At 37.6% G+C, this 22,223-nt stretch overlaps 1 protein-coding gene across 2 annotated transcripts in view; it reads right to left on the bottom strand.

Annotated features, from left to right (window-relative positions):
• Window positions 1-22,223, bottom strand: part of mtss1 (MTSS I-BAR domain containing 1) — a 74,546-nt gene that overhangs the window by 34,022 nt on the left and 18,301 nt on the right. For both annotated transcript variants that reach the window (XM_040003674.1, XM_040003683.1), the window contains exons 2-3: window positions 19,486-19,547; window positions 11,545-11,618 (exon numbers count right to left, since the gene is read on the bottom strand). In XM_040003674.1, the coding sequence (XP_039859608.1) occupies window positions 11,545-11,618; window positions 19,486-19,547 (136 nt within the window). The remainder of the gene's footprint in view (window positions 1-11,544; window positions 11,619-19,485; window positions 19,548-22,223) is intronic.

The following is a 22,223-nucleotide window of genomic DNA, read 5'->3' as shown; positions in this document are numbered from 1 at the left end:
CGTCCATCATTTCATCTGCCTCTATAGATCCTCTTTCTTTCTCTCTTATCCATCCTCAGTGCCCCCCCCCTCTCCTCCAGACTTCTGTTATCCCCTTTACTTCCTTTCAACCTCCTCTCTGCTGTAACTAAACAAAATAATTATGAGCCCAACACATGCAGCAACATGGTGGACAGCATGTGTAACATTCATAAACATGTACTCTCAGGTATGAAGTTTAGGTTCATTTCATGGGTGAGGCGAGGTGTGTTTATTTGCCTATTGCACTTCAAGTTCTCAGCTCAGGTATCAATTAAATCTTAAATGTTACAGTCATATCATCATTATCTTAATACAGCTACAGCAGATGTTCCAACAGGCCTAAAAAATATTTTTTTAAGTCTTTAAATACATTTTAAATCTCTATTTAAAATTCTAAGACATAACGATGGCTAATGAGCTTACAGTAGACAGAAAATGAACACTGTCTGGGCTGGTCCCTCAGTTCTAAGATTTTCTGGGCTTTTTTAGATAAATTTAGTTTCGTGTCATGGTTCAAGTTAAGCTCAAATAACCCTTGCTGTATAAACCAGATCATTCAAAAACTTCACACAGGTTTGAATGTCTTGAACATGTTTTAAACATGTCATACATACCGGTACCTGCACAGAATGAAATAGGTCATAGTTAAGTACATTCACATAAAGAAAAATAATTACCTTTCCATCAAAACAGCTGCGGTCAATGACGCTTCTATCATGAGCTAATTGATAAAGATTTTTCAATCTGTTCAGTCAGTGCAGTTCAAGTTCTACATTTTTGCCATCCTCTGTCCAACATCCAAAGTATTTCCAAAGAAGAGTTTAATCATTCTCTCTTCAACTATACATACTTGTATACAGAGCTTTGATCAATTAACCACCAGCCTAGCATGCATGTCTTTGGGCAATGGGAAGAAGCCATAGTACTTGTGGGGAGCCCACATAGCTACAGGGAAAACATGCCAACTCCAAAGAAATGCCTCACCTGGGGTTCAAACCAGGAGACGCGTTGGTGTGAGGTGACCGTGCTAACTACTGTACTACCATGATGCATATACAGTGCACTTATTGGTACTATTAACAGTTAAATATTTGTCAAGTGAATATTCATTTCTTTTGAAATATTAATTTATAAAATTTGATTTATATATTTTTGTTATTGTTGACAGCTGTAGCAGAGGTTAAACAAAAAAAAGAAAAAAAAAAAGGACAGCTTGAGTTAGATATGGATCACTTTAAGGTAACGTTCCTCACAGCATCGTTCAGACGTTCCCATATTTACCATTTTTATTTATTTATTTTGTTTTCTTTTTACATTTCCATTTGGCAGTTTCAGGTCTCCAAAGTTTAAAGCAACAATGTAGATAGCTTTCATTTTGTTTTCCAAATAACCCAGTGCTTCCATCATTTCCTAGAAATTACAGTTATGACACCCTCCCACTATTTTGCCTCCATATAAGACAACAATCAAAGACCTTTAACCCTAACACATGGTGTGAACATTTATTTAATAAGACATGAATCACACATGGTGTGAAAAGGCTGTGGAAAGGTTGGGATTAGGCAATCAGCTCTCATGGATCATTTTAGTGTAAAGGTCAAATGCAATATATCAACAAGAATACCCACAGGGCTAGTGAAACAAAAGTGTGCAACCAGGTATTGAACAGTGTGGGCGGTTCTTGTGATTGTGTTCAGACATGTCTAACAGAGCTCCGTGTGGCGTGGAGATGACTTCAGAGAAAAATGTAACCTGACAAGATCAGTGTGGGAGTGAGTTTGTTTTTGATTCTCACATTTTGTTGTGTTCTGAATTTGACATAATGCAGATTTAAAGCTCTGAAGCAGTTTAGAAATTGCATTTATGAATTTGAAGTCTTTTTTAAATACACCAAAAGGTCAGACGTATTTGGTTACCAGTAAATCATGCTTGACCATGGGTATCATACAACGCTGTGTCTTTGTGAGGCCTGATATATGCCATTTGCGGTCCATTTCTAATATTTTTGCCAGGAGCATTTCTTTCTTAAATTAAATCCTGCTCAACTTGTGATGTTCTTTGCTGAATTTTCTGGCACAGAAAGCCAACACACAGACGGCATATTGCTGCCATCTGTGTGCCAGCAGATTTGTGTGAAGCCATTAGCTGGAATGTGTATTACATCAGCTGACATAATAACATTAATACTGCCACTATTGTTTGAAAACACCACCCTAAATGTGGTTCTGTAACTTCCACTTTACAGAAGATCCTTAATGACCTCCAACACAGATTTCCACATCCTTTTGGCAAAACACCAGTAGTTAAACTTCACATGCCCATAGACGAAGCAGGAATCGTATATAGAGGTTGTTTATTTTAGGCTTCAATCACACAAGCTTATAGCCCATCAGCAACACCTGAAAACTATAGGTTGCTGAGGAAAAATGTTTACTGCCTGACTAGTTAGCAAGTAGTTGCTAGACACTCCTTGCTGTTGCTAGGTGAAATCAGTCACAAACAGGGTTCTGCAATAAAAATAAAATAAATTTTTAAAAACTCCTTTGTCACTAGCAGATTGCTAAGGTCACCTGTAGCCTACATGGAACACACTGACGTCTGCAAACACTCACCAACTGCTTGCTGAGTGATAATGAAACCATGAAAAAAACAAACTGGAAACAAACTGGCGTTGTGGCCGACTGTGGCAATCTATTAGAGATCTAAACAATCACGAGGAGGAGGAGGAGGAGGGGTACAGTACTTTATACCTATTTGCAACTTATGTCACTTTTAGCAACTACTCGCCAACTGGCTGGGGAATACCAATTTTTCCTTAGTAACCTGTGATCACCGACCAGTCTCTGGGACTGACTTTCTTTCAACTATCAGAAGCCATAAATAATAACTGAAAAGAATATTTGATCAAATGCCCAGCCATACTTAAAGGACACACTCCAAAATTTTGACGGGAAACCACATCAGACAAATTAATACTCAAAGCATTAGCATCAAACTGTTTTGATCTTATTTTTGTCTAATTTAGGATTATTATTTAGGATTTTTTACCATAGACATAGACACAGAGTTCTAAAAATATTGACATATAATTCACCAAAACAAGATATATGTAAGTAAATAAGAATTACATGATTACAATCAGTCTTAAGTGGAAAAAAAAGGAAAAACAAAACTCCAGTCACTGATAATTTCCCTCCATTTTCCAAAGACGACGCCAGAGAAACAGTGCAGGGGCTGTTCGTCCTTCTCCTAAACCCAGATTTTCCAGCTTCACTCTCCTCCTCACTGCTCATAATGTGGCCCTTTCAGAAAAGCCTGTAAGTGTGTATGTGTGAATTAATTCCTGTCATTTTTTTTTATGCTCCCGAGTTGTTCCACCAAGACTAGCCGCCAGTGTTTTCTTTTCCTCCCAACCTACTGTGATTGTGGCCATCAGGAGAAGAAAAAAACCCTATGTATCATGAGTTTACATAGTTGATCAGTTTAGACTCAAAGGCCTTTCAATTTCTGCATGCACTGTGGCTCATTTAACCTTTCCCCCTCTATTGATCCACTTGTTATTGATTAACTGACCAGCTGACCAGCCAATATAGAGAAAACTGCATGTTTACCTCTGCAGTACTTGAGCAAGCAAACATGCAGAGAAAGCTGACCTTAGGAAACCTCTGGTGGAATTAGTCAGGACTCAGTAGGTCGTCTTGTGATCTCTGTGTGTGTGTGTAACTGTGTGTGTGCTTTGAAAGCCCCATGATGCTAAAGACGTCAACAGTTCCTTGGTTACTGAGGAAACCAGTCATGTGGAATCAAGAGACGAAGGGAACCTGCTTTGAAAATCAGCTGATTGTGATGAGATTTATTCAACTCTAGTGCTGTTCTTATTGTCACACTTTAAAATTAACATTAATAAATACTGGCATTCATTTACTCATAGAAATTAGAAGAGGAAGACACTCAAAGACTTTAAATCAATGCAGGAATTCTTAAACAGCACACATAGTGGTGGAAGTATAATCTTATTTTCGAGCAGAGACAACAAAGTGCATGTATCTTGGCATTTTCTAAGAAAGCAATATTAAATAATTCCCCTCCATTGTGTTTCATAGCATTCTGATCACTACAGGTCATTAAATTAATATTTAAAAAAATTACTGGCGGCTGTCGGTGCTACCCCTTGGTTTCTTAGTAGATGCATGTGTGACATCAATTTAAAAATCCTAGGAGACTTCCTTCTTGATTTATCATATTCACCAAGATTTTCAGAAAACTTTACCTCGCCAGGTCACCAGGAGTCAAACTCTTCAGAGATTTGGAGGTATCAATTTCAAAATCCTACGTTGCCTCGTTCTCAAGTTATTGCATTCTTTGGCGGCCATGCTACCTGCCCCACTGCCAGGGTGATGGCAATACCTCATCAACATTTTACAGCTAAGGGGTAAAAACTGTCTTGTACATCTCGTAATTCCAATGCGTTCCATCTCTTTCTTCAGATACAACTTTACTGTAATTTCCCCTGTCTACATTTGTTTTTGTGACTTTCTTTTCAGAAAGCAGCTCACGTCACTGTTGTACATTCTGGGTTAGTTATTCTGAAACTTATTTTTGGACTACTACTTCATCCAACTAATGTTAGTGTTACCTGAATGAGGATTCAGAAGATTAATATCAACTTCACTGAGACTGCTGTGTCCCCTTTTGACATTTTTTTTCCTAAATTCTTTTCCTAAATTAAGCGAGAGCGTTGAATTTTAGCTTGTGATTCATGTCTGCATGTCAGTATGTCTACTTGAAACAGTACAGAGCTTCTGTTTCTTTGAAATGGGTGAAAATGGGGTTGTTGTAAAGCTACAAGTTTAGCAATACAAGAATCAATTTGTGTGCACTATATTTAAAACATTTTCACCTCACTTTCACAGGTAATTCTGACAAGAAGGTGCAACGTTATACACCAACTGAATTTAACCATGTCATTTTACCTTGCAAAAAGTGTGGCTTCATTTACCGTTGCCTCAGTTCCTTTTTAAGTTTGTGTCTCTATGGAATTTTACAAATTAGTGTATTTGCTGGTGGACAAATTTGTTGAGTGGGTCAGAGTGCAGTCAAAGGAAACAACATGAAACTATATTGACAAAGTATTTTGTTATTCTATATGTTTTAAATTTGCACTAATAAATTGATCCATCGCTTATTTCTAGCGATATTTCTGAATGGATGGAGCAGCAGTTAAAGCCATGAGACAGAGGAGAGCCTTTATCATTGTTTACTGAAATATAACAGAATTAAATCACATGTGATTTAATTGGATAACCCATCCTATCCCCCACACACACACGCATCGGAAAAAGAGGTGACATTAGCCAGTCAGCAGCCTTAGACAGTATCACCTCTTCCATTTAGGGATACTCTAACCAATCAGGTGTTGATTGCTTTAAAGCAATGGCTCAATGCAATGAGTTCATAAGTGGCTTTAAAAGCTCCGACTTATTTTCTAAACCAGCTTCTTGTTGAGAATTATGGGGCCTTACATTAACACATTAACCCTGTGACAGATTGGCAACCTGTCCAGGACGTTCCCAAACGTTCACCCTGTGACACCTGGAATAGGCTCCAGCCCCCACAACTCTGAACTGGAGCGTATGAAAATGAATGCATGAATAGATATTAACACACCACCTTAAGGTCTGAAGTAGCTGCAGCTCAGTAAGAAAAGATGCCTCATAGTTCTGTGGATTTAGCAATAATCTGCCAGTTTCAATTGTAATCATGCCAAAGTGCCTAGTTTGGTAAGCAACAACAAAAGCAGATAAAGGAGGATGAAATGTCTGACAGGACAAAGATTTTCTGGCTTTGCTGATTTGTGAGGTCACCTATTAGAATATTTTTTAAAAACTGGATGTTTACTAAAGTGTGCCAATGCCTGTAATAGGAACCTATAACAAAAAAATCAACACATGAGAATCAGCTGCCATCAATCAAATGGCATCCTATGGCATAAATGTGACTTTATGACGTTTGGAGGGAGACACAGTTTCATATTTTTTTGGTAGTTGCATATGTGGGAAGCAGACTTTAAATAAAGCTATACTGTCCAGTCAAAAAATAAAATCTTCAATTACAACAGTTTACCTGTGTGGTTTTATTTCGCATGCCTTTTCTGGCTGTATTCAACAACTGATGTTACAGGTATTGACACAACACAAGGATGCTGTCAGCGTCTATGAAGCATGAAAGTGGATAACGAACAATTAAAGTCAGCTGTCACTGAAAGTTGTCCTGACACGTTTCCACATTGAGAAACAGCAACATGGGGTGTTCAGCAATGCTGAACAATGCCACCTTTGACCAAGACACCAACTGATACCTGTCACTCATGTCTGTCTGTCCTGGTAGAAAAAAAAATTCAAATGCACAACTTCTCCGTTTCCCATACCACAAAACTATGACATCATGAGTATTACCATGAAAAGCAAACAAAGTGCCTACACATAGACCCGCCAAACCAGTTCTGACATATATGTAGTCCCCTGCAGGCAATTCAAGGGGCTGAAAAGGAGAAAACAATTAAGGAATTTACAAGATGCCAGGACTTGCCAGTGTTAAAAGTGAACATGTGTAGGAGTGTGTGTTAAATGCATTGGCCCTGCTTAAAGTCAGCTGTTCCTTTTTCTTTTGTCTGCCTTTTCTCTCACACACTGGACAGCTGAGTTGAGACTGCAGAGAATGAGGGGGATGAGGCAGCTGTCAAAACACTATGCAGATGCGCGCGCACGCACAACAGAGGAATGTGTCTCATCAACGCGCAGTGTGTGAAGGCTATATCAGCTTCACATTGAACTAAGTGCCAACAGATGGTAACCTTCCTACATCCACCGCTGTGCCAAACAAGAACCAAGGTTTGATTACGGCACAAAGTATAATTAATTTTTATAATTTGGATAGTAATTATAATTTCATTTATTTAGCATGACTACTCATTAAATTAACACTTTCCTTTGGGAGGTGTGACCATGCACAAAAGCATGAAAGGGTGCGTGGTCAATATAGTTAAAACAGGGGGTCTGACTTGGATGTTTAGTATGTCCATTTTCTTGATGAACAAAGTGCAAGTGAATTAAATACCATTTGTTTTAATTACACTTATGGTGACATTCCTAAAGCCCTTGAGGTGAGCTCCAAATTATTTTATATTTAGGAATTATAAGACATTTTAGAAGAAATTTAAATATAAATTTAAATATAGCCCATTTTAATTGAAAAACAAACATAAAATGGGAAAAAAAAAAAACCAAAAAAAAAAAAACCAGGTGGATGATTTGATGAGGGATACACAGGAGTCTGGCACAAAGTTCAGAGCAAAGTATTGGATGTAAAGTCCATCTTAAAAGGGCAACAGCTGGTCCCTGCCTTCCCTCCTGACAACATATAGATTGGGAAACAACAGGAAAAGACATTCTTTGGAGATCTCCACAGCAGCCAAACAGAGGCTGATTGACTGCAAACAAGGCAACCTAAAGCTGTGCGATATGACCAAAATCTCATATCCCAATATAAGACATTTCTCATCCCGATAACGATATATTTCATACAATAGTGCATTTTCTGTAAATTCTGTGAAACTCGGGCAACTCTACTTGCGTGAAGTGTTTTCATCTGGACGTCGTTTATCTGGAGTCGAGTGTTTTGACCGATGCATGAAAGTATATATTTATAAGTTGCAATAGCTGTCATTTTCTTTGTGAGTATTTATTACATGGCGTGCTGCGGGGAAAAGCCTGTTCTAACATTTGAGTCTAAGGTTTATTTTGAGCACCTGACCGCTCTTATTTGCTTCTCATCCATAAACTCTCTTTATACACTTTCATGCGATTCTCATGTGGGTGGTAGAAGAGGTTTGTCATGTTTGAGTCTGCGGTGTTGACCGGTTTGCGCCATAATTTGCATAGTACAGTTTTCTGGTCCATGTCAGACTTTTCATAACCAAACCATGTCAATGCTACAGAGGTAGCCCCTTGCTTAGGAATAAAGTCCTCGATTTCTTTTGACTGGTCCTTCTGTTTGGAGCTACCTGGTTCTGCCTCATCTTCACTGGCCATGCTGTTATTCTCTGTATGGTGACCATCCAAACAATGAAAGAAAATATTGCCGTAAACAGTGTATTTTGCAACGCCACTAAACAAACGATAGCATGTAACATGAAACGATAGATGTTTTAATTTTGGCATCTAGTATATTTCGTTATATCGCACAGCCCTAAGGCAACCCAACCCTCAGTCATGTGGCACCAAATGCAGACTGGGTGATAGACCCTTACAGATCCAGAGACAACTATTATAGCTATAAACAGTAAAAAACATTTCTACAGATTCACATTTTAAAACTTTTTACAAATTCTATTTCTTCTAGATAGATTTTGCTGAGTAATGTCCTTCTTCTAGGGCTGTATTAAACAGCACGTGATTTCGGGTGCCGGCTAAGTTGGTGAGCAGGTGACCATCTGCTTCTTACATCATACATCATTAGCAGTTTCCGAGTCCAGACACCTCTTCAGTTTCCAGACTCAAACAAACACTGCGGCATCAGTGACAGTTAGAAACTCTAAATTCTTTAGTCTTTAATGAAATAATAAACAAAACACAAGCTTTGTAGTGAAAATGAATATAAAATATATAATATATAAATATATAAAATAACTATGAATACCCTGCGATTATGTCATTTATATAATTGTTGCAAGTTCAGAAATACCAAGATACAGATTATACAAGGCAGAACAGACTTCTGATGTTGTACCAAATAGGTTCTGATTAACAATTCTCTCAACCTGAACTGAAACATTTTGTGCCTTCTTAAACAAACTTGAATGAGTTGACAGGCTGTATGAAGTCTTCTTGTAAACTAAAATTATGCTTCAACATTGCTCACTGGGGGATCAATGAATTGCACTATTTTCTAGGCCATAAGCCACCTGCAAAAGTCTTACAAAAAGAAAACAAAAAGGAAAACCTACAGCATCCATGTTTACTAGCTTGCAATCAAGCCCCGACTTCTTGGCACACTGCAGTTTCTCTTGGCATGTTAGGGTCTACCACTGAATGACTGTAGTGTGACACTACTGGAAAAACTGAATATGCAAGTCAAGAGGAATGTATCTAAAACCTTCCACATTTTCACCACTCTACTAATCTGTATGCAAGTTTATCTTCTGTAATTCATGATGCTGTAATTTCTGTTTAAGTGACCGTTCTCCAACATCTACAAGTCAGACATGATACTAACGCTGGTATTGGTACTGGATCCATACCATCATGACAGGATCGATACTTTACTTTTTTCCTCTAAGTACAACATGTAGCCCACTGAATTGTGTTAAATAAATTATTTTTTAGGAAATGAAAAAATATACCTTAAACATGCACCAAAAAAAGATCTGAACGTTTTGAGTTGACTGTCTATTTTATTTAAATCCATTAGCACATTTAAGGAACAGAAGATGACCCAAAGTGCTTTATAAACAGGCACATTTACATTCCAGGTCTCAAAGAACCCCAATTTCAAAATACGGAAGCTGAAAGTTGTGTTTTGTTGTGTTAACTTATTAATGTGGAAATTGTAAATCGTAGTGATTTAGTGGTCGATTATGATTCACCCTATAAATCATTACACACTGCCCTCCCCTACATATGCTGCCTTTATAAGTTAAAAGTATTGGTATTGGCAATACTGGCTCTGTATTTTTTTTGGGTATTGGATCGATACCAAAATCTGCAGTATTGCACACCAATACTAAACACAGCAACATAACCCTCCCACCAACAAGCATGTGGGAGGTGGAACACTAGTTACAACACTATTGGTAAGCATATTTGAATAATGTTTATATGGAATTAATTTGTACAAGTAATTCCTTCTAGTAGCCTATCACACTTTATTTTATTTTTTTTAATTTAGACTGACAAAAAGTCCTGTAATCTGCTGCCAATTTAGAGAAAACACAAAAGTTTATTTATTCTGACTCATTCTTTTTTGAACAGATTTTGGAATTTCCAACAGACAAACGTCATTGATTGGTTATGGTGGCAATGACAGTTCTTACAAAGAAAATCAGTTTAAATAAACTAAAAAATAAATAAATAAATAATAGGACTTTCGTATAGCGAAGATCAGAACTAGCCAAGAAAATTGTGTGATGTTTTAAGAAGTTATTCAATTTCCCATTCTCTGAACCAAAGAAAAGCAAAAAACAACATTTGGGAAATTCCAACCATTAATCCAATCTTAATGGATTCAGAGTTGCTGAGGTCTGGAGCCTATGCCAGCTGGGTGAGTATATGAAAAACCGTAAACCTTATATGTTGGAGATTTTGATCGATTCAGAACGCAAAAATGTTCGTTCATTTTTTTTTTTTTTTGCTACTTGGATTCAAGTAGCAGGAACTACAGTTTATCTGTGACCTATGAAGGAAACACGTGATGAGGCGGTTTACAAATTTTGTCTACAGATTGTATCCTAAAGGCTGTTAATCAATTCACTGTCAACCCTCTCACTTATGCACACACACACACATTTTCTTTAGCACTCCCTGATTCAATATTTCCAATAATAACCAGAACTATAAGAAATCATTTCAAAATCTTGGCTGAGACTAAACAGAGAATCCCACATTAAAATGTGTCATGGTCTTAACCATGACACAGAGCCTTTTACAGCCTTAGTTACAGACAAATTTGCATTTCTTCTATACATTTTCAACAAAACTATTAGACTTCTCAGATGACCTGAGATGTTACCTGAGGACATGCAAACCGAAAAGCACCCACAGGCTACAGTAGGATTTGAATTAGTGACTGCTTTTTGTTCAAGTTTTTGTTGAGTATGTCCAGCAGACTAATCACAGCTCTTAAAAATGTTTAATTAACTGTTCATTATTTATTAACATCAACAGCATAATCTTCATTAGTTGAAGTAAACAACAAATAGCATTAGATTAAACCTGATATGCAAAAAGCTTTTTCTGGTGAACTAGAGCACTTTATGGCATTTGACTGATAGAACGCAATCGAAGGTTCTTTAACACACAAAATTAGCCATGTTGTCACTTAGCCCGACTTATAGTGAGGAGGTATACCCTGGACAGGTTGCCACTCAATCACTGGGCCATCAAAGAAAGGCAGATAGAACGAGGAATGTACTGACAATTAGCTAGGGGCTTGTCCTGCCACATACCATCCTTTAGTAGCACAATGGTTAATGGTTTTTACTTGATATTCTATCCCACCCACATACTGTCCACGGAGAGTTAACAGCGCTAATTAGCTCCCTCATGATCTTACTATTTATAATAAAAAGAGAAACAGTGAAAGATCACATTGTGAGGAGAAAGAAAGAGAGAAAACATTTATCTTGATTTGCTGTGAGTCACATAAAAACACAGAGCAAGATGATAACAACTGGGCCACAGAGAGTAACGTGTAGTTGACACGTTACTGTTGGTGTGTGTGTCTGTGTGTGGATCTGTGTGTGGTTACCTCTGGTTCCGGTCGCCATGTCTGCCACCTTCTGAAAAGCATCCAGGAAGGCTCCGGTCACCACGATGGTCGTTCTGAAACAAACAACATGTGTTACCTGTCGTGCTGAATGTACACATAATATCATTCCATCATGCTATCATTTGTTCAGGTTTAGAAAGCAAAAGACGCCACTGCATTAACTCCTCCAAGAAAAGCCCAACACACAGTGTCATGGCAACTGGTTGAAAGCACAAGCATGACATTGTAAAGAACCAACAACTCTTTAGATGGATTAAGTTAAATACCACACAAAAACCTCCTTTTTAGATTTTTACTAGCTTTAGTAAATACGCTCTACTATCGCACTGATGAGGTGTCTTGCAGAGCTTATTTGTGCTTAGGGTCTCAATCAAGTTTCAAAGAGACACAGGCTCACAATTTAATGGGCATCGCGTCCACACTTCCGTTGGATGGTAACGTTTAAAACGAAAAAAGTCTCTCACTCTCTGATGAACATTTGCATGAGGCTGGAACTGTGGTCACGCTCAGACTCACTGAGGGACCACGAAGCCGCCAACGCAAACAAATTAGATGTGACGAGAAGGACAAAATCTTAAATGAGTTCACACTTGAGCAGTGTTTATCAGAAGTTCCCATTTCAGAGGGTGCACACTGGTATCAGGCATGGGTTATTTGATACAGAATCATAAACAAAGTGACTACAGCATACAGTATGTACCTTTGGGGTTTGGACAAACTGTTAAAATCTGCAACAGTGGGAATAAATAGGTCAGGTAATCAGACACATAAGTGCCACCATAAGAACTTTTTCTAAATCTGAAAGACACACACACACACACACAAAAAAATCAGAAGATGCATCCCGAACAAGCCTCTGCACTACTTGAGGAAAAAAAAAAAAACCCAAAAAAAACAAAAAAACACTTTTATTATGAAAGTCAGTCTGGTGAAGATAAATGAGTCCAATCACCTGCAAAGGCCAGTGTTAGGAGTGCAACTGGAGACCTTGAGAGGCGCACATCAGCTACATCAATGGATCTTTTGTCTGTGTATGTGTGTCAATTACCAGTCAGGTCTATGCTTCTATAGCTGCGCAAGTGCATGTATGCACACACACGCACACACAGTCATTATCTCTGAAAACCAAACTAAGAAGATCATATGACACTCCTGTCTCTAGTTTGTGCATCTGACCTCAGTGGAAATTCTCTTTCATATTAAGACCAAAGAGTTCTTTCTCTCTCACTCACACACACACACACACACACACACACACACACACACACACACACACACACACACACACACGATAGGCTGAAGACAACAATCCAATTTACAACAACTTTTTAGAAAATATGGAAGAATAAAAGTGTAAACATTAAAAAATGAATAGTCAAATGGCTCAACAAATTAATGAAACAATTACAATAATAATAATAATAATAATAATAATAATAATAATAATAATAATAATAATAACAGCAACAACAACAACAACAGTAAATGCTATACAAGCACTGCTCAGTGGTTATTTGATAAGCTGGAAATATAAAGCTCACATCTAAGTCCTCATGTTTTTAAATCAGATATTGGGTTTGTATCTGTGACATTATGTTTTTTCCTATTGTGAAACATGCTGCAAAACAAACTGAGACAGACTAATTTTGTTATTTAAAGATTGCATTAAACATTCTGCAGGTTAGTGCAGGATACAGGTTAGTTTGCTGTACTGTGATGGATTTAAAGTAAACAACAGTGTATTGGACTGGTGCACAGTGGCTGTGGTTTCATGGTCAGAGTTAGGTTACATCAAGTGTAGCAGAGATTGGTTTAATTTTAGTTGATGATGCTTAGATCCACTTAATGAATTCCATCTTCATACCAACTTTATACCATCTTGAAAAAAGACAGCAGAGTCGTGTTTTCTTAACTGTCTGTGCTCAAGTGCCTTTAAATATATTTTATTATACCACACTGTTTAAATCGTATTTACCAATTTGCTGTGCCCATATGATTTTGCATGTTGTCCTATCAATGCACCAGCAGTAGACTTATAAAGGTAGGAATAAATCTGGTGCATTAACCAGAGAACATGTTAATTGGTGCACACTGTCCATAATTATATATAATAACTGAACAGAAGTAACTAACAATAATTTAATTTAATAACTTTCCAAAAACACCTAATGACAGTCCCAGCATTGACAATAATGTGTTGTAGCACATAGACACACAGTCAGACTACAAGAAATATATAATATAATTAAACACACTCTTGAAGCTCTGTGTGTGCAAATATGTATTTGATCTTCTCTATCTAAATCCCTCACTGAATGAACACTCTGGTGGTGCTGCAGAAAAACACAGAGTCCCAAATACTTTAGCAAGACTGAAAACCCCACTGGAGCCTAAGAGAGGCTTCAGCTTGTCTTTTCAGCTTGTAACTGTTGCTTTAAAGTTAAACTACAGATTTACAGACCAGAGTCTGACTGTTTTGTTTGTTTGTTTTTTAGCTGAAATCTCTAATTAGCCCAACTGCAGAAACATATTTTTTGCTATTAAAAACGGTGCAGCAATGAGCCATCACTGATAAAAGATGTCAAGTGAAACGGACTTGTTATATTTATTATAACTGTAAATTCATTTGAATCTTTCATTTTTAAAGAAGTGTTATGTCATCATGTCTGTTATCAGCAAAATTTCTCTGCTAGTCAAGCTTAACAGTTCATGCATGAAAAGAGACAGGAAAAATGGAGTTAACTGTTTCATCACCCTCGATGATCAGCCTGAAAGTTAAACTTTATTTTGTCAATTCTGTACTACAAGGAAATACGTTTATGCGAATTCCAGTGAATATTTATATTTACACATATATCCTAAATGTGTGCCCAGTATGCAGAAGAGTCCAACACTTCTGCATGCCTCAAGCTATTTGTTGTCAAAACTTCCTCCTTTTGACTACGATTACAGCATTTTACCAGCTCAACTGCATCAGACAATGTTCCATTTTGAGGCCTTTGGACCTCTTGCAAATCATGACATGCCTGTATTTTGTGTTTTCATAATTCAAGCTATGAAATACTACCTGGTGAAGTTTTAGTGTTAATGAGGCTAGAAGGTATCGAGAAAAAGTGAATTAACAAACAAACAAACAAACAAACAAACAAACAATCTTTATTGGTGGCTGTATGAATAAATATAACTGTGAAGTTAATGTGTGAAATAAAGATTTGTGTGTGCAAATTATCCACAGCTGATCTTTTAAGTAGCATTAAACATTAGAGCAAAGTGGATGCCCTTTATTTATGCCTGTATCTGTAGCTTTGTGTGTGCATAGCTGGCTGACTGGCAGGGCTAATGGACTGTGACTGGCTACAGCAAGCAGAGCGATGCTTATCAAAGTAAACTGGCCTACTGGGAAATTCAGCAATTATACTGTCATTAAACCAAGCCAGCTACTGGACAGAATTAGCCTGGGTCAGAACATGTGCAGCTTTCATGTAAAACGACAGAATACAACAATGACCAGTAGGGCTGTTTGTTATAACGATATATATTGGATGACGATATAAAAACGTCTATCGTTTCATTTTACGCTATCGTTTGTTTCGTGGTGTCGCAAAATAAACTGTTTACGGCAATATTTTTTCACCCTTTTGATCATGGTTTTGATGGTCACTGTAGTAGCTATATTAATTTCTTAAAGTTCTCTCTTTCTCTTAGATTTTATATAACCACACTACAGACGGACAAGCGCCTGTTTTTATGCGTTGTGGTTAGCAACAACGACGGTAACAGCATCGCGTGTCCGCTTGTTTATGTTCCACATAAACCTTTCACAATAAAGCTCAAGATCCTGTTGAGACTTTTCAAAATAAACTGAATCACATGAAAGAGCAGATTATTTACGGATGAGAAGAAAAAAAAAAAAAGAGCCGCCAGGTGCTAAAAATAAACCTTAGACTCAAACGTTAGAACAGGCTTTTCCCCGCAGCACGCCGTGTAATAAATACTCAAAGAAAACGGCGGCCATTACAACTTATGTCTAAAAATGTATAGTTTCATGCATCGGTTAAAACATCGGTCTCCAACCTTTTTTGCGCCACGGACCGGTTTATGCCCGACAATATTTTCACGGACTGGCCTTTAATGTGTGGCGGATAAATACAACAAAATAAAACTAGTACCGGTACCGAAAAAAAGAAGCTTTATTCATAATACACGTGAAAAGACCCAGGACATTCTCATGTACACACCTTAACCTTACACTAGGGCTGCACGATTAATCATTAGAAAATCGCGATCTCGATTCATACTTATGTGCGATCTCATTTCCAAATGACAACGATTTTTAAAAAAAAATAAATAAATAAATAAATAAATAAAAAGACGACGACGATTTTACCGCATTTTGATCCGGGACGTAATCTGCATGAAAACAAGCGCTCACTCTTCCTGCTCAACAAATGACAAGGGCGGAGCCTTATACCACGTGATACAGAAGCTGTGCTGTGTGATGCTAAAATTAGCAGGGAAAAAAACAACGGAGAGCACGTCAGGGATGACGAGAAAGTGACAGGAGAAAATCCGTCCCGGTCAACCACCCAAACATCAATAACGGGAACCTTATACAGCGCTTCCCTATACACGTCTAACTCAAAGAAATTACGGAGGCTATCACTTATCACCTGACCAAAGATATGGCTCCCATCAACACTGTGCAAAACGAGGGATTTAGGAAAATGATCAACACCCTAGACAAACGCTACACAGTGCCGTCCCGCAACTATTTTTCTATTGTTGCACTACCTGCTCTATACACGCAGTGTCGAGCAACGGTGGAGACGGAATTTCAAGCAGTACAACATTTTGCGGCAACAACAAAACGTGAGACATTTGTTGTTTTTATGTTTATTTATTGTTTTTATGTTCAGTCTCAACTGCTACGAAGTTGATGTGCAGTTAATAAGTGCAATAAATATTTATACTGGAAAAGAAAATCGTGAGAGAATCGTGATCTAAATTCTAAGCCAAAAAAATCGTGATTCTCATTTTATGCAAAATCGTGCAGCCCTACCTTACACTCTAAAAATCTCTTAGTCTCTTAATCTCTAAAAGCCCAAATCTCTTAGTGTTTCATCTGCGACCTAAAACTGATGTCACAACGACACAAGACAGGATGCGGTTGATTTGTCATCGTGGGCAAATATTTTCTATGGAAAAACGAACTGAAAAAACATGACTAAGTATTTGGCAACATGCCATCCAATTATAGTTCAGGGAAACTGACAATGTTCTGCTGAGTTGCAGGATGATCAACAAGATTTTCTGACTGATAAAACATATCAAACAGTCACATTCCTATTTTAAACAGGGATGGTCATGACCTTCATATATTTAAACTATGAAGTTATTAAAAAAAAATTCTGGTTCATTTAGCAATTTTTTCCCTTTTAAGATAAATAATTTCCCTTACCAATAGGGGTGGGCAGTAGAAACGGTATACGGTAGAAACGATATGAATTTGGCCAACGGTAGAGATTTTGACTATACCGCTCTACCGCGAAAGCGCATGTTGATAGTGTCATCAAGCTGCGCCTGCTTTGGTCGAAAGCATCGCAGCAGCTGCAAGCAGTATCATCTGCAAATTATGCCGGGCGACAGTAATAGTGAAGAGAGGAAGCACGTTTTGGAATTTGAAGAAAGCCAAAAACTGCGCTTGAATGTTGAATTCTCTTGCAGCTGCTCTATTCCCATGTTGTTGCAGTATATTAATAACTAACCTCGTATTGTGGATGGATTATCTCAGTTGTTGTCCTGACTGAAGTTTGGTTCGTTTACAGCATCCTGCCATGCGATTGCATTTGACCCTCACATTAACTTTTATCGAGTGGAAAGAAGTTAGCGTTCATCCTCTAGCTTCACTGTTTATGTTATGCTAACATAGCTGTGTCACTAGCAATCACGTAGCACATCATTATATATTATATACTGAGGCTCCTGACTACGGAAGCCGTAATTCTCCGGCAATCCATCAAGTGGTGTGGCTTCGTAGTTTACCAAAGTGGTACTAAAACATTTTTGATAGATTTTTGAGGGCCGTGTTACACATAAAATCGGTTCAAGGTCAGTAAGCACAACCAGAAGGCGCACTTTCGATTTTCGAGAAAATTAAAGGATTTTAATTCCACCTTTATGGTGCAGAAAATACGGCAGAAAAAATATATTGCAATATATATCATTACTGCAAATGCTTCAAATTATACCGCGATATGGATTTTAGGCCATATCGCCCAGCCTTACTTACCAACACCAAAAACAGTTTGCAAGTCACTATTAAACAACAAAAATATAACACTCGGTAGTGAGAGAATAAATAGAGGAGAAACATGCAAAACTGTTAAAACTAACATGTCACTGTGACACACTTATGACATGTTCAACAGCTTGTCTTTGATGATTTGATGAGTGGTTGAAAACAGTATCATTGCGTGAAACGGCAATATCTGGTTTTATACAATAGGTTATGACCAAAAATTAGTGATACAGTTAGGAGACCTCATCTATGGGCTCAAAATGTGGTCAGAAATATTTTGTACTTGTAAATCGGTTTTGTACTTGTAAAAAACATTGGTATGTGTAAAAAAAATTTGTGCGTGCGTAAAAAAGATTTGTATGTGTAAAAAAAATTTTGTGTGTAAAAAAAATTTGTGCGTGCGTAAAAAAAGATTTGTATGTGTAAAAAAGATTTGTGTGTGGACTTAGCCCAAAAAACCCCTGCAAGTTACAACTACGAATTTTGACCCTATTTTTCTTCCTTTAAGCTGATTGGTCAATGTCGTGTCAATCACAAATTAAACAATCCAATCAGAGAACAGATGGGTTTGGCTGTTGGAGGGGCACTTTTTTGAACTGCAGGTCCTTGAAGGGTAATCTCTATATAAATATCCGATAGCAGTTAGGTCCCCTTACTTTCAGCAGCTGTTGAAAGGATAAAGTTGTGGTATGTCAGTGGTTAGAAATACCATTATTACTTTAGGATTAGTTTAACACAACGTCAGGGCTGACCCGGGACCATTGCTGTGAGTCACAGTGCGCAGCATAAAAGTCCTTTCACATCGGACGCAGGATGTGCTGCTAATGCTAATTGCTAACTAAAAGCAAAGGATCCAGAATTTGTTGCTGGCTGCTGAGCTCTGTGGGTTTTTGCAGCAGCTCTACCTGTACTAGATGCACCTGCTCCTTGTCGTTTTTATCTCTGACTTTATGTGAACTACAAGAGTTTGTGGGGTTTTTTGCTAGTTCTTCAAATGTTCAATAAAAACATGTATGCTAATTCATAACGAAGAAAGCTTTGTAATGAAGACTGTCATTTCCAAAACACTGCCCCCCCGCGTCCGCAGCGCTGGTGAAAAGGCTGTGGAAGTCCCTGTATTAAACACGTAGTCCTGTGACACAAAAATCACCAAACTCGGACGACCACAGACTGTTTTACTTCGTGGTGATGAAGTAAAACGCTGGGTTGGCATGTAAAAGGGCATTTATTCCCTTCAAAGACCTGCAGTTCAAAAAAAGCGCCCCTCCGACAGCCAAACCCATCTGTTCTCTGATTGGATTGTTACATTTGTGATTGACATGACATTCACCAATCAGATGAAAGGAAGAAAAATAGGGTCAAAATTCGTAGTTGTAACTTGCAGGGGTTTTTTGGCTAAGTCCACACACAAATCTTTTTTACGCACACAAATTCTTTTTACACATACAAATCCTGATTTACAAGTACAAAACTGATTTACAAGTACAAAATATTTATGACCACATTTTGAGCCCATACTTATCTACAGGTTAATCTGCTCTACAGGTGAAAATGTTTCATGTTAATAATGAGCTGCTGATTTAAAAACACACACAAAAAAGGGGTTAAAATGTGCCTTTTACCTGAGCTGTGACTGCAGTTTATTTCCTTTGGATACAAAGTCCTCCCATGTAGGATAACTGGCCTGCGGGGGGGAAATGAGAAGACAAATGAGGGCATTAAATCTCTGTAACACAAGTCAGGATGCAACAAGATTCCTTAAGTCTAAAAGAGATGTTAACAATATTTCTTTCACAGCCATAATCCTGAAGGAGTTGTAGCCTTAACGAAGGGAGAAAGGGGCATTATTTAGGTATTAGTATTAAACTTGCCAGACATTTGTCTGCACAGGACTGGAATGTGCAGAAAACAAATCACAAAACTGAACAGAGACGCGTAAAGCTGAAACATTTGACCTATTTGAATCCAACAGGAGCATTCAACATCAACACTCTGTGAAACAAAAACTGAAAAATTACAAACCTAAGGGGAGTTCATATTCCAACAAACTATGTTAAGAGAAAGAAAGGCGCTACAGAAAATATGTTGTCAGTGCTTTAGCAGAGCATTACAGCTGCAGTATTAAATCCAGTGAGGATTAATGGACTCCACTTAAATGAATTTGGGATTTAATCAAAATGAAAATCAGGATGACAGAAAGAGAACAGAGGTCTGAAATGTACAAATGCGGGGGGGCAGCATGAAGGTATTAAAGAAAGTAAAACATTTAGGTCAAATGAGATGGAAAATCTAAAAATAAATACTGAATATAAGTGAAACGTTTGACAAAAACCTTGTTTTCTATTTTGCTGGATAATTTATTGCCAGTTTTCAGTTAACTAATGACAGATTTAAGCAATAAATGCAGCTCTTAACTGAATCCTAGGGGATCTAACATTCACATATTTAGAGTTCTCCAGATTTTCTCTAACATAACAAAAAAAAAAAAAAAACAAAGCAATTATCAGCTGTTCGGCATGTTACTTTTTGCTTCTAGATGCGTGTTATGACAGGGGATGGGGATTCTGAGCCTGACAACTAATGAGCAGAAACACCCGAGTGGCGCTAAACATGAGCAAACTAATGTTCTTATGCAGATGTCGCTGATTTGCCATGAAACTGCAGTTCACACTCTGAATCCATCATAATGTTCATGATGTCAGTTTTAACCTGCACTCAAAAACAAACAAACACTGAAAACATGAGAAATTCAACTGATTAATCAATTAGTTGCCTAATCCCTAAAGCTTTAAATCTCCTTACCAATTTAACACACCCTAAGGGCTCAACAAAAACAAAAGATGGCATGAACACCAGGGATCTCAATGCAAAACCTACTTCACATGACGTCATCAGTGCACTAACTGCTAGCTGGAAAGCCAACATATTAAAATACCAAAGTTAGAAAAATGTTAGTAGTTTGGAGACTTGTCATGGCTACTTGTTTTGTTTTGTACAAACCCCTGGCAAAAATCATGGGAGCACCAAATGTGCTTACTTGCAGCAAATAAACACATCCCACATAACAGGCAAAACTAGTTTTTTGTGAAACATACTTCAAGCAAATCAAATTAGCTTAATTAATTGCATCTTTAAACATATATATCATAATCAGTTCTTTGGTCAACAGCCTGAACTGCTCGAGAAACTGACTTCTTTTTTGAAAGGAGTTGTATAATGCATTCCAGCTCTCTTTTTGAGGCCATGCTTACTTTCGATCAGCCAGGTCCAACTGCTTGTCAAGGTTTGCAAACATGCTCTGGTAACTGATTTACATATTCAGATTTATTCGAGTAATTGTTTTAGAAATGTGTTCATTTTCCCTCTACTCTGTCTGGAAAAAAATGTAAAACTAAAAATTTAACTGAATTTGCTTCAGGGATCTTTTACAAAGCCAGAATATTCAGCTATTAAAACAGTTGTGTGTCATATCTGTGATTTATTTATAATTTAACTTTTTGTATAATTTCTTAAAATTTTTAGTTTAATATTTTTTGCAGTTTGTATATTTGTTTGTGACTTAAATAACAAAGTGCGTTAAAGTGTGGCAAACAAAAAAAATCTCCCTGTCGACTTCATTCTCTCTGTGTCATTGTCAGTACTTTTAGTTTAACACTTATTAGGAAGCTTTTATTGCATTTGCACTACCATAACATGTTGCAGTCAACTCCACTCACATCATTTCAGTTCAACCTTTTATATTTAACTTCCAAAGTTGGGAAAGTGATGTTTAAGTCGAACTTGATGTTGATTGAGACACAAGAATAATTGCTCAGGCACTTCTTCAAAGTGAGTAAAACAGCTTTTAAATTTAACACTAGTATCACAGCAGGTCTCTGTAACAAAAAAGAAAAATAAAGAGACCATTGTTTTGGAGCTGGAAAAAAGATTAATTATTAACATATCTTGTTGGCATTTACCGTTGAGGGGTCAAAGCTACTTCTTTATCTACATTTTGTAAAAGCGGCTGAATGATTATATAATGTAACGCTGGTTCATGCAGGCTCTGACCTTGGGTTATATCTGAAGGAACAGCTGCTGGTGCAGTGTCCTGGTTATTGAATTAAAACACAGGAAAGCCCTGCTCGAACAGAGGTCCGATTCCACTTTCTCTCTCTTTATTTTCATGAACCCAGTCACCCTATCTGTCCTCTGTCTCTGCTGGTCCACCAAGGAGAGGATAATACCGATTTAACCCCTAACACAACAACATTAGCCTCTTAGCTCTACACTGCTAAAGCCGTTAGCCAGCCCCCGCTTTACAGCTAGCCAAGTATGCACGCAGCATGGGGCTGACAGGTTTACTAGCTGCAGGGATTTA

The sequence above is a fragment of the Simochromis diagramma genome, unplaced genomic scaffold, assembly GCF_900408965.1.
Source record: "Simochromis diagramma unplaced genomic scaffold, fSimDia1.1 OVJJ01000320.1, whole genome shotgun sequence".
NCBI lineage: Eukaryota > Metazoa > Chordata > Actinopteri > Cichliformes > Cichlidae > Simochromis > Simochromis diagramma.
The sequence above is the reverse complement of the archived record's forward strand: the minus strand, read 5'-3'. Positions and strand labels throughout refer to the sequence as shown.